Source organism: Malania oleifera, chromosome 6, assembly GCF_029873635.1.
Source record: "Malania oleifera isolate guangnan ecotype guangnan chromosome 6, ASM2987363v1, whole genome shotgun sequence".
NCBI classification, from domain to species: Eukaryota; Viridiplantae; Streptophyta; class Magnoliopsida; order Santalales; family Ximeniaceae; genus Malania; species Malania oleifera.
Genome location: NC_080422.1, coordinates 4,607,771 through 4,624,691, shown reverse-complemented (window position 1 = coordinate 4,624,691; position 16,921 = coordinate 4,607,771). Strand labels below are relative to the sequence as shown.

At 36.1% G+C, this 16,921-nt stretch overlaps 3 protein-coding genes across 8 annotated transcripts in view; 1 reads left to right on the top strand and 2 right to left on the bottom strand.

The window, feature by feature from the left end:
- Nucleotides 1–6,607, top strand: part of LOC131157016 (uncharacterized protein At4g10930) — a 49,825-nt gene extending 43,218 nt beyond the window's left edge. For both annotated transcript variants that reach the window (XM_058110840.1, XM_058110841.1), the window contains 7 exons: nt 356–918; nt 1,042–1,128; nt 1,277–1,352; nt 2,593–3,868; nt 3,971–4,045; nt 4,838–5,893; nt 6,073–6,607. In XM_058110840.1, the coding sequence (XP_057966823.1) occupies nt 356–918; nt 1,042–1,128; nt 1,277–1,352; nt 2,593–3,868; nt 3,971–4,045; nt 4,838–5,893; nt 6,073–6,282 (3,343 nt within the window). In that variant the 3' untranslated portion in view covers nt 6,283–6,607. The remainder of the gene's footprint in view (nt 1–355; nt 919–1,041; nt 1,129–1,276; nt 1,353–2,592; nt 3,869–3,970; nt 4,046–4,837; nt 5,894–6,072) is intronic.
- A 1,544-nt stretch (nt 6,608–8,151) lies between these two features.
- Nucleotides 8,152–14,040, bottom strand: LOC131157015 (E3 ubiquitin-protein ligase SINAT5-like). The gene is made up of 4 exons (XM_058110839.1): nt 13,774–14,040; nt 13,346–13,617; nt 9,906–10,292; nt 8,152–8,851 (listed from the first exon to the last, which is right to left on the bottom strand). Exons 2-4 carry the CDS (start codon nt 13,544–13,546, stop codon nt 8,489–8,491), a joined length of 951 nt encoding a protein of 316 aa, XP_057966822.1. The 5' UTR covers nt 13,547–13,617; nt 13,774–14,040; the 3' UTR covers nt 8,152–8,488.
- A 1,614-nt stretch (nt 14,041–15,654) lies between these two features.
- Nucleotides 15,655–16,921, bottom strand: part of LOC131157014 (uncharacterized) — a 40,791-nt gene continuing 39,524 nt past the window's right edge. For 3 of the 5 annotated variants that reach the window (XM_058110837.1, XM_058110838.1, XM_058110834.1), the window contains exon 8: nt 16,174–16,772. In XM_058110837.1, the coding sequence (XP_057966820.1) occupies nt 16,683–16,772 (90 nt within the window). In that variant the 3' untranslated portion in view covers nt 16,174–16,682. Of the gene's footprint in view, nt 16,027–16,173; nt 16,773–16,921 lie in introns of those variants that run through there. The other 2 variants (XM_058110835.1, XM_058110836.1) reach the window with 1 other exon arrangement.

Sequence of the window (16,921 nt, the reverse complement as noted above, 5' to 3'; positions counted from 1 at the left end):
TATAATATTAAATGGAGTCTCCTTTGCTGTGGTTTCTGTTCTTGGTCAGGCGAGGTTTACATAAATCCTGAAGCTCTGTTAGCATTTGGCAGTTCATTTCAGTGATAGCCACCTAATCTATAACTGGCAGTTCATTTTGATTGATAACTACCTAATCAAAGATATCTTTAATTGGGCATAAAATTAAAGATATATTTGAGTTAGGATCCAGTTGATATAGCTTCTTAGTCCCTACTTTTGGAGGGTTTGTTAGAGACATGTATAGTCTTGAGTGATATTAGAAAAAACACATTTTATGAAGAGCAGTCTGTTTCCCGTGTTAATTTTCTGTCATTCTTTGTGGCTTTTGATATAGATGTGCATCTGATGAAACAATACAAAAGTCAGACATGCCTTCAATGCATAAATGCGATCAAGCAAACGCTGGCAGTGAGTATTCAGTCAGGGATGCTTTTTCTGGAAAGGTGTCTGTATCTGTTGCTGACGCTGGAGAGACAGCTGTTGTTGTTTCAATGGTCGAAGAAAATCAAGAGACTGAGGAACCAAATGAGAAATTTTCAATTCTAGAAATTGAAGATGACCTGAAAATTGGAACATTTTCATCAACTTATGATGTGAATAGCCCGAATTTGGAAATGTCATTGAAACAGATGACTAATATCCAGCCAAACTTGGAAGCACAAGAATTAAAACTGTCCTTATCGCAAGATCCATCCTTTAATTTACCTCTTACTTCGTCTGTGAATTCCAAGTTGAAGACATCTTGTGGTGATAAAGCTATGATTGAACCAAGTGGCTTTGATCGGTGCAGAATTTCTCCAAAGAAATTGCTGGATGAATCCCATGTTAAGGAACTGTCTGAAAGCGAAGTCAATATGGACCTTCAGCTTGGTTTATCTGTGGGCTCTTTTCTCTCTGGTAACTTCTGCAATTTTAATATTTTTCGTATAAACCTTATTATAATTCAGCATCTTTTTACAATCACAGAAAATTGAAAGAATGCTTTGCATTTCTTATTGCTATCATCTTTGGTGTGTTTAGTTAGCAGCATGCCCAATGATGGAGCTAAAGATAAAGCGATTGGAGATGTGCTACAGCACCATCGTTCAGATGAACAATTATCATCAGGTATGAATGGGATTGACTTGGGGCAGATGATGTTCTGTGGAACAGTGAGACATCTTTTCCTCTCTCTCTCTCTCTCTTTTCTTTTTTCTTTTTTTAATAGGAGACATCATTTCCATGTCTTAACTCGTTGCCTCTTTGCTGCAATCAGTTAACAAGATTGAACCTGACGCTGATGAGGATGTTGTTGCAATTGCTGGTGTAAAAAGAAAGCATTCAGATTGCAGGTCATTAGCCAGCCACTATTTTTTATTTTTATTATTTTTAGAAACTAATACTCATACTGTGTTGCCTATATTTTTCACTGCTATCCACATATTATCAGTACCAATCACATTGCAGCTAAGGTGTTTGTCATGCCTCGTGTATTAAAACATGCAAAATGATTCTGCCCATACCCAGGCATCTATATATCTAGGGTCAATGAAATTTTAGTAGTCCCTTTATGGAGATCCCAAGAAGGTGCTATCTTGCACCATGCACAAGAATGCAATCATTTACATTTTCTGTATGGATATTGAATTATGGGAGGTGAAAAGCCATCCTACCTGACTGCTGGTTTAAAATACCATATGGAGTGTGGTTCATGGCAGAAGCCATGCCACGATGCCAGCACTTCTTTGAAGTTATTCTACCCAGCATGATGCAGCAAATGGTAAGTAAAATTCAACACATTACCCTCAACTTAAAATAAACTAATAACATAATCATTTTGTATCTCTACCTCTTTTGGTGGTTGTGGGTATGTTCTTTTCTCTCTTTTTTTTTTTTTTTTTTTTTTTGGATTGATTTTTTTTTGCCCAACCCACCCTCCCCCCCGGGCCCACCGGGGGGGGGGGGGGGGTGGGGTTGCTGCATGAATGTGATTATTACAACTTCCTCGAGAACATGAACATGACATTATATTTGTTTTGAAGTGTGGTTTTTGTGGCTGTGAGATAATGGCTGAATCCTTTTTCTTCTTCTCTCTAATACTGCATCATCAATGTTGCTTCTTCATTTAATTAAAACTCAGAGATGGTCTTTATACTGATATGAGAATTCACTGGATTTCCCTTGCTTTCTATTAAGTCATTGAGGACAGAAATATTCAGAAGAGGACCCCATCTAGACTCTGGTACAGTAAATAAATTCAAAAGAGCGAATAAAGATGTTGGATCTTCTTTTAATGGCTGTTTCATTGTCTCAATAGCTACGTCTGCAAGTTTCTAATTGCATGTTTAATTCTTGTGATATTACATATAAAAGTGAAGGCAAAAGGCATGCATTGTGGTTGACGATAACACACAAATGTATAACAAAGTGCGGGTCTCATTGTTACTTAGTCTATGAGTGTGTTGATAGTTCTTGGCTTTTACTTGCTCAATCCTTTGAATTGAAATTTTTTTTGTATTATTAGCCTTTTGTTGAACGTAGAATCTGACTCGTTGATCCATTTTCCCTTCAAAATGGTATGATATCTATCAGTGACAAAATTCATACCAGCACTGAGGATGGAGAAATTAAAGCTGATGTTCAGAATGGAGTTTCAGCAAAGAGAATTAAAACCAAGAGAGGTGCTCGGATGATTTCTTCAAATGACCTAACGCGTGAACTAGTTTCAGAGGTATCCCAAAAATGTCTGTCTGCAATTTCTGAAGATGACAAATCAAAAAATATACAAAACGAGAATGCTTCTTTAGACATAATGAGTATAGTTCAGGGATCTGATCATAGACCCATCAAGGGACTTATGCGTCCACATCCTGCTGATAAAGTCTCTAAAGAAACAGAGAATGCAGCTGGCTTAAGGGTTAAAAAGATAATGAGGATAGCTTCTGAGGACAAGGAGTCATCTGTCATAGTTCAAAAATTAAGAAAAGAAATAAGAGAAGCTGTCCGTAACAAATCCTCTGCTGACTTAGGGAAGAACCTTCTTGACCCAAAACTTCTTGCTGCATTCAGGGCTGTCGTAACAGGACCTAGGACTGAACCAGTTAAAAAATTATCACCTTCAGTTGTAAAGGTGAAGAAGTTAATGTTGCAAAAAGGGAGGACACGTGATAATTTAACAAAGAAAATTTATGGGACATCTAGTGGAAGGCGAAGGCGTGCATGGGATCGGGATTGTCAAATAGAATTCTGGAAACACCGCTGCATGAGAATTACTAAGCCTGAAAAAATAGAGACATTAAAGTCAGTTCTTGGCCTCCTAACGAAGAGTGCTGACAGTGGGGATATAGAACAGAGCCCCAAATGTGTGGTCACCAACCCAATTCTGTCCAGATTGTATTTAGCAGATACATCTGTTTTCCCACGGAAAGATGACATTAAGCCTCTATCCATTCTTAAAGCTGATGGCAACCTTGAACAGAATAAAGAACCTGCAATAAGGGGAGAGGCTCATAAAATATCTCTTGACAATTCTACTGTCAAACTATCAGAGACAAATAAGGTTTTGCCACAGATGGGCATTCCTTCACTTGGTAAGAAGGGGAATAGCAATAATCTTTCCTGTGTAAAGGCTGAAACTGCTTCTGGTAAAGTGCATCCAAATGGATGCCCACAAGGGCCATCTGTTTCACTTTCAGGTGGTTCTAAAGTTAATTTACAGAAGGAAATGGTTCCTAAGTCTGATGATATAAAGAGTGATAAGAGGAAATGGGCGATGGAGGTTCTTGCAAGAAGAACTGCTGTTGCAGGAAAAAGTGAAACACATGAAAAACAGGACAGTGTGCTGCTTAAAGGAAATTACCTGTTACTGGTATGTGAAGATTTGTTCTTGTCGTTTGGTTTCAATAAATGGGATTTCATTCTGTTTGATATTCTGCTAATGAAATGATTTTTTCCTGGTTGATTTGAGCAGGCTCAGTTGCCAGTTGATATGAGACCTATATTGGCACCTAGTCGCCATAACAAAATTCCTGTATCAGTTAGGCAGGTAGGCTGTGCCTTGTCTCAATTTTTCCTAGTTGTTCCATACATTAGCCCTTTCTTAAATTGATATTGCCTTTGGATCTTTTGGTTTTTTATATGAAATGAGATTGAAATTTGGCTGCTAGATTCCAATTTGTGTTTCAATGCAAGATGTGAATGTTATAAATTGGGATGTGTTACTGGAAGAGATGAACAGAGAAATGTACTCCAAATCCTTCAGAAATCAGAATCCTAAAGAAAGAAGGTTTCAATATGTTTTTTCCTCAATTTTGAGGAAATAAAGTATTACCTAGACACCCAACTCCATTCTGCCCCTCCATTCTGCAGTACAACACTACCACACCACAATGCAGTTGGCCTACCATTTGTACTCCATTTAGCACCTTCTCATTGTTGGTGCATCTCGGCACTGCCGCCACAACCCATGACTAACATAACCGCTCTGTTACCTTTATTAGCTTCACTTTGCAGCCACTGCTGCCGCTCTCTTCAACATTATCCATCACCGTCATTGTCAGCACTGCCAAGTCTCTCTGAGTTGGGCTTAGCAAAAGCTGCACAATATTCAATTTAACATTATTCGGTCAATGTAACTGACTTTTTTCTGGATTTAAACTCTCGCACACCCTTAATTGTTTCAAATTTAAATTTTTCTACGGAGACCTTACCAAATTTCCTCAGTTGGTATTTGTTGTACAGATTACTTGCATATTGAGTTTGCTGCAGTTTTTTAGAGTTACCATGCATTGAGATTGATTGTCTCGTTCATATTAATTAGGAAACAGTTCTTTTACAGGCACAGCTTTATCGCCTGACTGAGCACTTCTTGAAGAAAGCCAATCTACCAGTCATTTGCCGAACTGCAGTTACAGAGTTGGCTGTTGCGGATGCGATTAATATTGAAAAGGTGGTTGCTGATAGGTCAAATAGCAAGCTAGTGTATGTGAATCTATGTTCTCAGGAGCTATTGCATCATTCAGAGCACAGCAGATCTCTTGAAGCCACAGAAGTAAATCCTTCCCCCAGTTCAGTTGTTTCCACCAGTGGATCAAAACAAATAAACACTGAAAGCTCTACTGATCCTGCAGTTGAGGAAGCATTAAGAAATGCAGGCCTTTTATCTGATTCCCCCACAGGCAGTCCTCATCATGACACAAAAGAACTTGACGAGGACAACAACTCAACAAAGATCATAGGGGAAGGACCTAGTAACGTGTTCGAAATGGATTCTAACACAGAATTGGATATATATGGTGATTTTGAGTATGATTTGGAAGATGAAGACTATATGGGTGCCACTGCTGGAAAGTTTCCTAAGCTGCAACCAGAAGAAGGGGAGTCGAAAATGAAAGTAGTCTTTTCAACTCATAATACCAATCCATCAAATGCAGTTGATTCTAAGGGTTTTCAGAGCTCTGTTGAAGTGCCAAAGGAATCTCATTGTTCACTTGAGCAGCATGCCAGTACAGGTGTCAGATGCTCAAGCACAGAGAGTAGGACGGACACATCATATGTTCCACCAGAATCTTTACATGGTGAAGGTGAAGAGCCTTCTCTCGCAGAATGTGAAGAATTATATGGCCCAGATAGGGAACCACTGGCTGTGAGGTTTCAGGAGAATGTACCAAGAAACATGCACGATCTGGTAGATGCAGAAGCTTTAACCAAGAGGATAGCTGCTGAGACTGAGGGCCATACAGAAAAAGCGGTGGCCTTCACTGGTCAGAACTCTTCTGTGAGACAAAATTCACCCAATCCTTCTCAAAAGGCCGAAAATTTCCCAAGGGAAAAGAAGGATTCCACCAGTAACATGGACAAGCTGTCCGATGGCAGCTCTTCTGTACATAAGAAGGTACTAAATAAACAATTTGTCACTGGTACTTTTTCCTTACTTTTACTTTATATAATTGATGCTACATATTGTTTAGTGCTAGTTGCTCAAAAGATCCAGTTGCTTGTTCTTTTTCTTGAACCACTTGTATTGTGCTTGGACATCCTTTTGCTGATTAGTTGGTCTAAAACTCCAAATAGGTGGAAGCCTACATCAAAGAGCACATCAGACCACTGTGTAAAAGTGGGATTATCACAACCGAACAGTATAGATGGGCAGTTGCAAAAACCACAGATAAAGTGATGAAATATCACTTGAAAGCCAAGAATGCGAATTTCCTTGTCAAGGAAGGTGAGAAGGTGAAGAAACTTGCTGAGCAGTATGTCGAGGCAGCCCAGCAGAAAGAGTAGAAGTAATAATCTCTTTGGCTGTACATTTGTCTGAGCTACTTCGTCTGTTCTGTTAAACAACTGTAGAATATTGTAAGTATGTTCTGTATCCAGTTCACACCATACTTATAAGCCCTGTAGAAATTAAAATGTACAAAAATGTTTAGGCCCAGACTCCACAGCTAAACTAGGTCGGCGTCCTGCTCTAGGTAGATTTGAACCCATGGAGAATGGTTTGAGTTCTAGAATTTATGGTCATTTAACTCAATGTTTGGTACGCTAGAACGGAATGCAATGTAAGTGGAATGAAATGAAAAATTATACAATAAATATGTAAAATTATATATATCAATTTCATTTTATTCTATTCCATTCTAACGTATCAATCTCTCTCTCTCTCTCTTCACATCTTATATGTGACAATTTCTCGGGGAAATTATGGTCAATCTCAACACAAACAGAGGTTAGGACTTTCTTTGGAGACATTCCCTCTTGTTTGCATCCCTTGCTTGCCGTAAAGCCTCCATTTGGGAATTGGGTCTTGTTCGAGGAAAATATTTTTTATTTTTTATTTTAAATTTTAAAAAAATTATTAAAGTTTTAGTTTATTTTCAAGTGTTTTGAAATTTGTACTAAAATAGTAGAAAATCAAAATTTTGTTTTAGAAAACATAACTTATTTTAAAAAATTATATAAGTTATTATTTAGGACTTTGGATTTTGAGATTTGGATTTGAAATTATGTGGATTTGAAAGAAACTCAATATATAATTCACATAAATGAAAGTTGAAGATTTGTATGTCATGCTCTGTATGTAAATTAAGAAGTCAAAAAATTTAAAAATAATAAAAAGATATTTTAAATTTTTTTATATAAATTTAGAAAATTGGAAAATAAAATGGCATATTTGTAACTATTTGAAACATTAAAAATGAAAAAAAAAAAAGACTATTTTTACAAGCAAATAAGGCTAAATTTGTTTATTGTTATTTATTTATTTAATACAAATATTGTAAAATAGAAAAATTAGTTAACTTGTTTCTTAATTCTTTAGACTAAAATGTAAAATGAAAATTGTTTCATAACTAAATGGACTCTTGGTTTTTCAGTAGATATGTTAGTGTATGAGTGCTTGTGTAAACCGTGAAGAAAAGTTGCCTCGACTGAGAAGTACCTCAGCATCAAGTGTACATGGGGATGAAGCAAATGCCCAAGCTGTCTTCATCTACTCATTTCCTTTCATGTGAGCCTCTTGATTGTCTTCCAATTTAGAAATCTTGATGAGCTTTTTTAGGATAAGAGCTCGAATTGTTGTAGTAAATAATTTTAGAAAAAAAAACACTACTTTGTTTTCAGCTTTGTATAAGAAGGTTGGGAAGCATTCTTATGTTTTATAGATTTCTTAAGTCTCGAAAAATTAAAAACAAGGTGAAATTTTTGTAGTTACTAATATGAAAAGCCAAAAATGCCTGTTTGATTCTTCTTGAAAAAACTTACATGATTAGCACGTCCGAAATTTTATGACTTGGAAGTCTAGAAATCAAAAGCGAAAAATGCCTATATGAGATTTTTCTCAAAAAAGTTACATGATTAGCATTGATTTCTTAGTCTTGGAAAGTTGAAAACAATATACTATTGTAATTCTTGAAAATCCAGAAATGAAAAGCCAAAAACTTGGATGATTAGCATTTATGAATTTTTTGTAATTACAATAAATCTAGAATGAAAGGTGAAAATATCGATTTTCTCAACAAAAAAAAACAAAAAAACACTTCACGATTAGCATTCATAAAATGTTTGTAATTAATAAAAATCTAGAAATGAAACGCAGAAATGTCTGATTTTTCTCGCAAGCATCTAGTTCAAGTAATCTCAAGATTCTCTAAATAAGCTTAAAACTCAGTTCATCTTAGCATGATCATAGCATCAGGTGCAAAATGCAAATGCATCGATCAGAAAATTACTGTTTACAACATAGGGTCTCATTAATTCAACCACCTGGTGATTTAGATAGAGAGATTTCTGAGAATCTTCATTAGACAGTATATATAAACCCACATTCAAACATTTAGCATCACACACTTTAAAGATCCCCACATCTCCACCCTCGCAAGAAAACAAGCTAACAAAACTTGCCAGCCATACATACAAGCAGCAAAGGAAAGTGAAAGCAAGTGAATCAAGCACAAGACAAGAAACGCCAAAGCATGGATGAATCCAAGATGCCTCAGCTGCAAAGATTTGGTATGCACACGCCAGCATCTGGGTTCTGCTGTTCCTTCCATATTCGTCCTGTAACCCGAAGCTTGAGCTCTTTCCTGTCCCCACCTGAGAAGAAGAGTGCCATATTACGCTGAATTATGAGGCCATCGTGGCTATCCCTGACCTTTCGATGGCTATCTCGAATGCTCCGCGGGGTTCCCTCCCATATCATTTTCCTACCATTCGCCCCCACCTCCAGGCTGTAGCTGAAATTCCGGGCCTCAATCTCATCACCCATGAAACGAAGGAACGCCATGTAAACTGGGGCCATGCCAAGCTGAAAGGCTTCGAAGTGAAGGCAAAAGTAATGACCAAAACAGTTAAAGACCTGATAAATTGATGGGCAGAGAAGAAAAGTTAGCATGTAGTAGGAGCACAAGCAAATTACGTCTGTATATTTACAAAAAGGCCACCAATTTCACCAACCCTTCTTCCCAGAATTCCCTTGTTCAATGGAATCAATTACAGGGCAAATAAAACTGATATTTCCATTGCCTGCATCATTATCAAAATGGCAGACGCACGTGGTTCCTCTACCCCCCAACCCAAAAAAAAGAGAGAGAAAAGTCCACCTTAGACTCTCTTAACGAAGAGGTAATTTTATAAAGGGAAGTTGTATCCACTAAATTCCAGCAATTAAGAGAAGAACATGCATGCCACTGTAGGTGTCAATATGTGTCGCCACCCGTTAGTCATGTCCTTTGCTTTCAGAAAATTACACATCCAAAGCAAAGGAGAATGAGGCCAAGCAACATGCACACTGTTCAATAACTTTGCACACACTGCATAACTTCAAAAGTTCAGTCTCTTGATTATTTTGATTAATTTAAAAAAACAGTAGAAGTATTTAGTAAATTTTGGGGATGGCCTCAAGCTAAGAATGGAGAAGAGGGAATTATGAGGGGGGGAAAATAAAAAAGGACATCCCAGGGCCACAAGGCTCCCAGCTGTGTGATGATAGGGTGAGGGTCATCACTGTATATACAGCCTCATCCCTGCTTTTATGCAGAGAGGTCATTTCCTTAGACTTGAACATATGACCAACCAGTCACAAAAAAACAACCTTACTGTTGATCCAAGGTCCGCCCTCAGAAGAAATATTCATGTGGGTGACCTCAAATAGTTGGAATGAAGGCTCAGTTATTGTTTTTCACTTTGTCATATTGTTGGTTATAAAAGAGCTCTATAATCCAAACATGCAATGCTAATATTTTCCAAGTTATTCCCAGGGCCAACTACTAAATCCCACATCTCTAACCATGCTCTATTAAAGAGTGCAGCAATGACACCTTAAATCACTCTTAATTTCAAAATACCAAGAAAAAAATTTCTAATTGCAAAATCAGGAAACACCAAATCAAACCTTTATGAACTTTACTTACTGTGAGCATCCAAGTCGCATTCTCTACTTCACGAGGATTAGACTTGACATAACGATGATTGAATGTGGAGCCAGAGTGCATGTCCACCTTGTGATCATCCCTCAGATGAGTGACCAGGAAAGGGATATCTCCACCAACAGAACATTCAGATCCAGCATAAGGGCAATTGTATGGTCTGAAGATACATTGGGCCTCATGCTTGAGTTTGCTGTAGTAGGGAAAGATATCCAGGCATCCCAAGGAGCTATACTTGCAGGGCAATTCAAGCGACTCAGCCACTTTTTCCAATGCTAGACACCTAATATCTCCAAGCTCTTGTCTACAAGTGGGGCACCGATTGTGCACCCTAATTTTACAGGTGGAACACAGAGTGTGCCCATTATGGCACTGCAAAATGACAAATTATTACTACCATATTTTGCCAAATATTATTAACAAGCATATACTACATGTTTTAAAAGCATAAACAAAAGCTCATCATACAAGAACACCACATAGGAAGCTATTTAAAATGGAATCTATTTTGAAAAATAAAAAATAAAAAATTATCCCTGCTCCACAGCAGAGGAGAGGTCTGCTCATAAAAGACCAACAATTGTAACTGCCAGCAACCGCCGATTTTTTCTCACCATAATTGCCCTGAACCACAAAATTTGCAATTTGTTCCTTTCTTAAGCTAAAAATACAAAACACAATGAAGCCCACATCCCTATAAAATGTACAACGGAAGCCTAAAAATCTAAACCATCAAGATACCATCAAAAGTTTTATCACAAACCAAAGATCATTTGCGTATGCCCCAGACCTAGCTAATGCCATGTAAATCCCATCAACCAAAATCTTTACGAGACAGTAAAAAAATTTTCATGTCCTCAAACTATCCCTTCTCACTCATTGCATTATTTTGTAACTTTTTTTTACCCCAATTCAAACAATTGGGCCACAAGAGTGCACTCTATATCCTTCATGTCCTTCAAAAGTTCAATAGACGTGCGGAAAAACCTTATCCTGCATTTTTCACATTGCATAGTTTCCATTTTTGACATAGCAAAATCAACACATTAAAAATTTTATTTTAAAAAATTCTTTATCCACTTTCAAAGCCATTTCTTTGTTTATCATTAATTAAATATGCTGTCAGCATTGTTATGCTCATACTGTTCCTGTTTATAGGGTAAAAAAATAGTTTTTCCCCATGGAAAAAGGTACATTTCAACAAATTAAAGTTATAATTTCAAACAAGAAACAGAACAGTTGATTCAGATTCCTCGCAAGTTTGAAATATTCACAAAGTGTGAGTTTAGACTCATCATATGGCAGCCCATGCATATATATCTATAAATTGGTTCTTGGCGTTCTGGCTTTAGTGGTGCATGCATGAGCTACATGCAATCAAATAAAACGAAATAAAGTATATTAGACATCTCTTTCACTATAATTTGATAAATTTTTTGTTTATACGGCATATCAACTCTAAACCAAAAAGATCTATTAGTATAGAGGAATTTGTTGATAACCATAATCAATCAAACCATAGTAGTTGCATAATTTGCAGTGCTAAATTCATTGACACACTTGATATGTTATGAATGCTGAAAAAATTATCCGCTCCCTTCGATCAAGAGATTTCACCCCCAAGGGGTGCATCAGCGTTCAGCTGGCCTTCATACTAAAAAATTAATTTCCATATTTGACCTTTCCCACTCCCCTTGAGAGCTACACATGCACACACAATAAACCCCCAAGGGGTGCATCAGCATTCAGCTGGCCTTCATACTAAAAAAAAATTAATTTCCATATTTGACCTTTCCCACTCCCCTTGAGAGCTACACATGCACACAAAATAAACCCCAAGAGGTGGAGCAGTTGTTGGCTGGCCTTCAACCAAAGCATGCATGAGGTGGCTGAGGTGCCATGTTTGACCCTTCACACTCCCCCAAGAACTTCCCATGAGTACGCAAAAACATAATTTTTTTTTTCTTAATATACATTTAAGGGGCTCAAGTAAAGACAAGTCTTGATCCAGTAAGGGTGTCTAACTCAAGCCTTAAGATCATGTCTTCAAGTCATGGAAGCAACTTCTCCAAATGTTGAGGTATGACTAAAGAATCATGCCTTGCCCAGAACCCCCAAATGGAGGAGCCTTGAGCATTGGTTGTTTGTCAGGTCACATGTAATAAGACACATTTTTAAGTCATGAAAGCAACTTTCTCCAAATGTTGAGGTAAGACTAAAGACATCATGCCTTGCCCAGAACCCCCATATGATGGAGGAGCCTTGAGCATTGGTTGTTTGTTAGGTCACATGTAAGGGGCTCAAGAAAATAAAATTTTTAAGGGGTCATACAGTGACTGAATTATTTTTCTATGTATAATCTTCTGAAAATTTAGGAAGCTCTAATCATTTGATTTTGAACTTAGGAAGCTCCTGATGCACTAGGTGGAGATCAATTATGCTTTAGCTTCAAGCCCTTAAAGAGGATCTCTATTTGTCTTTATCAACCAGATTTATTGCATCGCATTAATTTGTAATATTGTTTAAGCAATCTATATCTAAATGAACAGTATTTTCTCAAATAAAATAAACAACAGCATTTTGGCAATGTCCAACTTAATTCATCTCAGATAAACAACCAATGAATTAAACATATCAAGAAAACAACATCATACGTTAAGAATCTTCTGCATTCCCACAGCCACCGCAAAAAACTTTTAAGAAACTCTTTTCAGGTGCAAAAAAGAATACTATTACCGAATACTATCACTGAACCATATAAGCGCAATCATGATGGCACTAAAAACTAAAAAAAGTAAATGTAAAATAAAACAAATGGACAGGAGACGGGAATTTTCCAGATTTTCATTAATAAATCAGCCTCATGTTAAAAACGTTCAGAAAGAAATGTATCATATACCTCCAAAAAATCCCACTTCAGCCGAATATATTCCTTGTCAAAACAAATGGTATTTGCAAACAAAGCCAAAATCCATCAACAGACAGAGACAATCCGAATCCACAAATCCTTCAAACGCAATAATTCTGAATACAGGTTACCAATTCTAGTCAACACTATAGCCAGCCACCAAATTATTGCGTGCACAGGCCCAGGCAACAAACAATTTCAACACCATGCTTCTAAACGGCATCAGATTGCTCCCCTATGAAACCAAAAATCCCAAAGACTAAAATTCCCTACACATTCCATCATATTGCACGGAATTAAACATTTCAATGCAACAAATAAAAAAAGGGTTGCTGGATTTGATTTCACGCGGGATCAAGCATGTATTCAAATGGGCATCTTAGGTCCAGGCTATACAATGAAGGGTGATCCATTTTCCTGTTGATAATGATAATAAGGATCAAGCCAACATGACGATCTAAAAATTAGGAGGGTTAACCCAATCTGTAAATATAAACGAAGGAATCGATCAACAAACCTGATGGATCGGTGGGTACATAGAATTGGTGCATACAGGGCATTCGAGGAGTTCGTGGACGCTGGTGGCCGGAGAAAGCACATTGGTGTGGGGCTTCGGGGATGAAGAAAACGGAGAACGCTGATGAAGATGGTGGTGGATCTCTTCCTCGAAGATCCCAACGTCCGAAGATGACGTGCATTGAATTGTATCCACTTCCATAAATTATTCAAACAAATCGCCAAAAAAAAAAAAACCGACGATATTATGAATTCTCTCCGTTGGGTGTTCCCCTATTTCATCCGTTGATTGAAGACGAAGAAGGCCGTTAGAACTGAAGATTAGTAGTACCCAGATGACCAGAACAGAGTACGAGAAAAGAAGATCCAGAAAGGGAGAATTTTTAGAGAGAGAGAGAGAGAGAGGGGAATTGAGAGTACAGAACTAACCCTTCAAAAGAGAGGAGATGCTTTTCTTCGCTGGGTCTGGAAGAGGGACAGAAGGGTCACAGTCGAACTTTGCCAAAATTAAATTTATTTTCTCGCTTGCCAAACGATGTTTCAGTGTTTCCCTTTGCATTCGTATCTGTTTTATTGGTTTTTTATTTAAAAATAATAATAATAATAATAATAACGTGAGAGAACGCCCTCGCGTTTTGTCCGTTTTGCTTTTGCCATTTCAAAATTCTCCATCGTCTAATTTGAAAAAATAATTATATTTTTATTTTAAAAATTGTTCTATTAATTATTTTTAAAAATAATTATATTTTTATTTTTATGTATTGGATGGCTCTCAATTTTTTTTTTTTTACATTTAAAATATAAATTTGTTGTTTTTCCCTCCATACCCTTTTCACTTAATAGGAATTTTGGGCAATTATATGAGCATTTTGGGAATCTTAAAATTGAGTTAAAAAGTAATAATTCTCCATCTAAGATCCCCTCTTTGGCAGTAAAGAATAGTGGTGGGTTTTTAATTTTTATTTCTTTAGTTTTAAAATTATGCATATTTTATTTTTAATATATAACCTTAAATAACCATTTATTTAGTAAAAAATTAGTCGTGCCGAAACAACCAACCAAAAAATTATTATGCTGTTCCACAAAAAAAGGAGAAGGTATTGTGTATTTTTTTATTTTTTTTTGTGATTAGATTTATATAATTACGAAACTGATTTGGTAAAATGCAAGTTATCCGTTGATCTTTTTTTAAGAAAGAATTTATAAAATTTGAGTGAAATAGAAAGAGTTTTGAAGAAATTTAATTAAATAAATTAAAAAACCATAAGATGATGATTTTTAAATATTTTAACTAAAAAATAATTTATAAATTAAGAATATTTCAGGAAGACTAGTTGAAGGAGGAAAAATAATTGAAAAGGGTTTTTATGGGTATCGATAAGAATTATGATTTTAAAATTTGGATTAGTGTGCAACTTGAAAAAGAAATTGATTCAGTCAAATTGATGATGTTAGCATAACATATTATATATACATAAATAATATACTTTTCACCTACTCTACAAATTGCTTGAGAGTCGCTAATAAGTTTATTATTTATTTATTTTTTAACTGTTAGGTTGGTCTCGAAATTGAAAGAGTTCCTCTTTTGTGCAATGGTAATGAAATTGTAGTTTGAAACCAAAGACCTTTACTTATATTTGGAAAATTTAATATTGTGTTTGGAACCATTAATTTCATATGTTAAATTTAAATTTAGATAAATTTAGACAAATTTCAATACAATTTTATATTATATCTTATCTAAATTCAATACAAATCCAAATTCAATGACTCTCCATAAGATTAAATTTGAATTTGTATTAAATTTAGATAAGATATACTATATAATGGTATTAAAATTTGTCCAAATTCAAATCAAAATCTGAAATTCATGCTTTCAAGCACAACTTGAGTACACTAAATACATTCATATGATCAACAAACACGCGAGGAATTACATATAAGCTTCATTATAACTAGTCTACAATAATTAACATGCTTGATACTAAGAATAAAATTAAAAGAAAATTAAATTAAATTTTACTACATAAATTTTCATTTAATAAAAATTTATTACTTAATTTTTCCATATTTCCCATTTAAATTTTCACCTCATACTATGTTTATCTCTCTTCCCCTCTCTCTCTGGGATTATTGTTACTAATTGTGGTTGCGTGATTTATTTATCACACTACTCGCACCCTTTTGTTGAAAATTGGTCACCTAATTCAAGCCCTACTTGGGTAACTCTGACTAACAGTTGCAAATCATATCTATTAAGACTCAGCAGTAAACCAAGCAAGTTAAGCAACATTTAAAAGTGTAAACAAACCGTGCAAGTTCATATGCAATAGCACAAGATGGTTATCGACAAAGGGTTTACAAGCTAGTGAACGAGCAACCCTTAAAAGCACTTAGGGACGAGCTCTCGATATTTTCGAAGAGTTTCTTAGGTTTTCATGTTGGACTGAGAGCTCCACGGATGATCCATTTGGGAATAGGATCCCTTTTTTTTTTTCTATTGCAAATTTTGGATATGATTTTTAAACTTTCCATATATAGAAATAGAAATAGATAGACTATAAACGACATCTCTCATGTCAATAATACCAAAGGGATATTAAATGAATGGAATTGGGATATGGATGGAATATAATAAAATGGAGCCACGAGACGAGGAAATCCCATGTGCACATATACCTGCAAACAGTTTATGTGATCACTTATGTTAATTTGGAAACTCTTCAGAGTTCTGAAACACAGGTCATCAAGTAAAGTCGCAAGCAGCAAGTGAAAGCTAAAAAATAAAACAAAAAATATGGAAAAAGCTAAAAAGCAAACCAAAGCAAAGCAAAGCAAAGGGTTTCAATTTCATACCTCATAATGTACCATGTAATTTATGAGCTTTAGCTCAATGATACTTGAAAATCAGGAATTTGAAGCCACTGTAGAAGCAAATGCAATATTTATCTTGCATCCAAAGCACATAAACACCAAATTGGACCTCACCCAACAACCCAAAAAGACTGGAAGGGAGAAGGAAAAAGATAATATCACAAGACACCAAAAAATTAATTAAATATGAATCACTAAGCTAGACCTCTAGAGTATCCCATCAAGCATGTGTGACAACAACTCATTCTAGTTATCTGTGATCCAATCCAAAAAATATAATGTCTTGTGTCCTCTCCAAACCATGCTAGAGACCACAAGAGAAATCGAAGTCGAGCAAATCCATCAAATTAGCTCTCAAATTGTACTGCAAGGGCTTCTTAGCCACCATCCAGCCCTCGCCACTTTCCTCAATCGGAAGATTGAAAACAGCTCTATCAAGAGAGAGATGTGAGATACAGAAATTAACTCTCAAATTGCACTGCAAGAGCTTCCTCTGCCACAGTCCAGCCTTCACCATTGGACTTTTCTTGATCGGACGATCGAAAACAGCTCTATAAAGACAGATATGTGGAACAAGGTCATATAAGCTAAGGGAGCAGCGCATATACTACAACCAGCGGTCCAGACAAGCATAACAGGATCCTCTATCAGCCAATTAAGAAAAGCAGAAATTTTGAGGCGTCCTCTAGACCATAGGAAA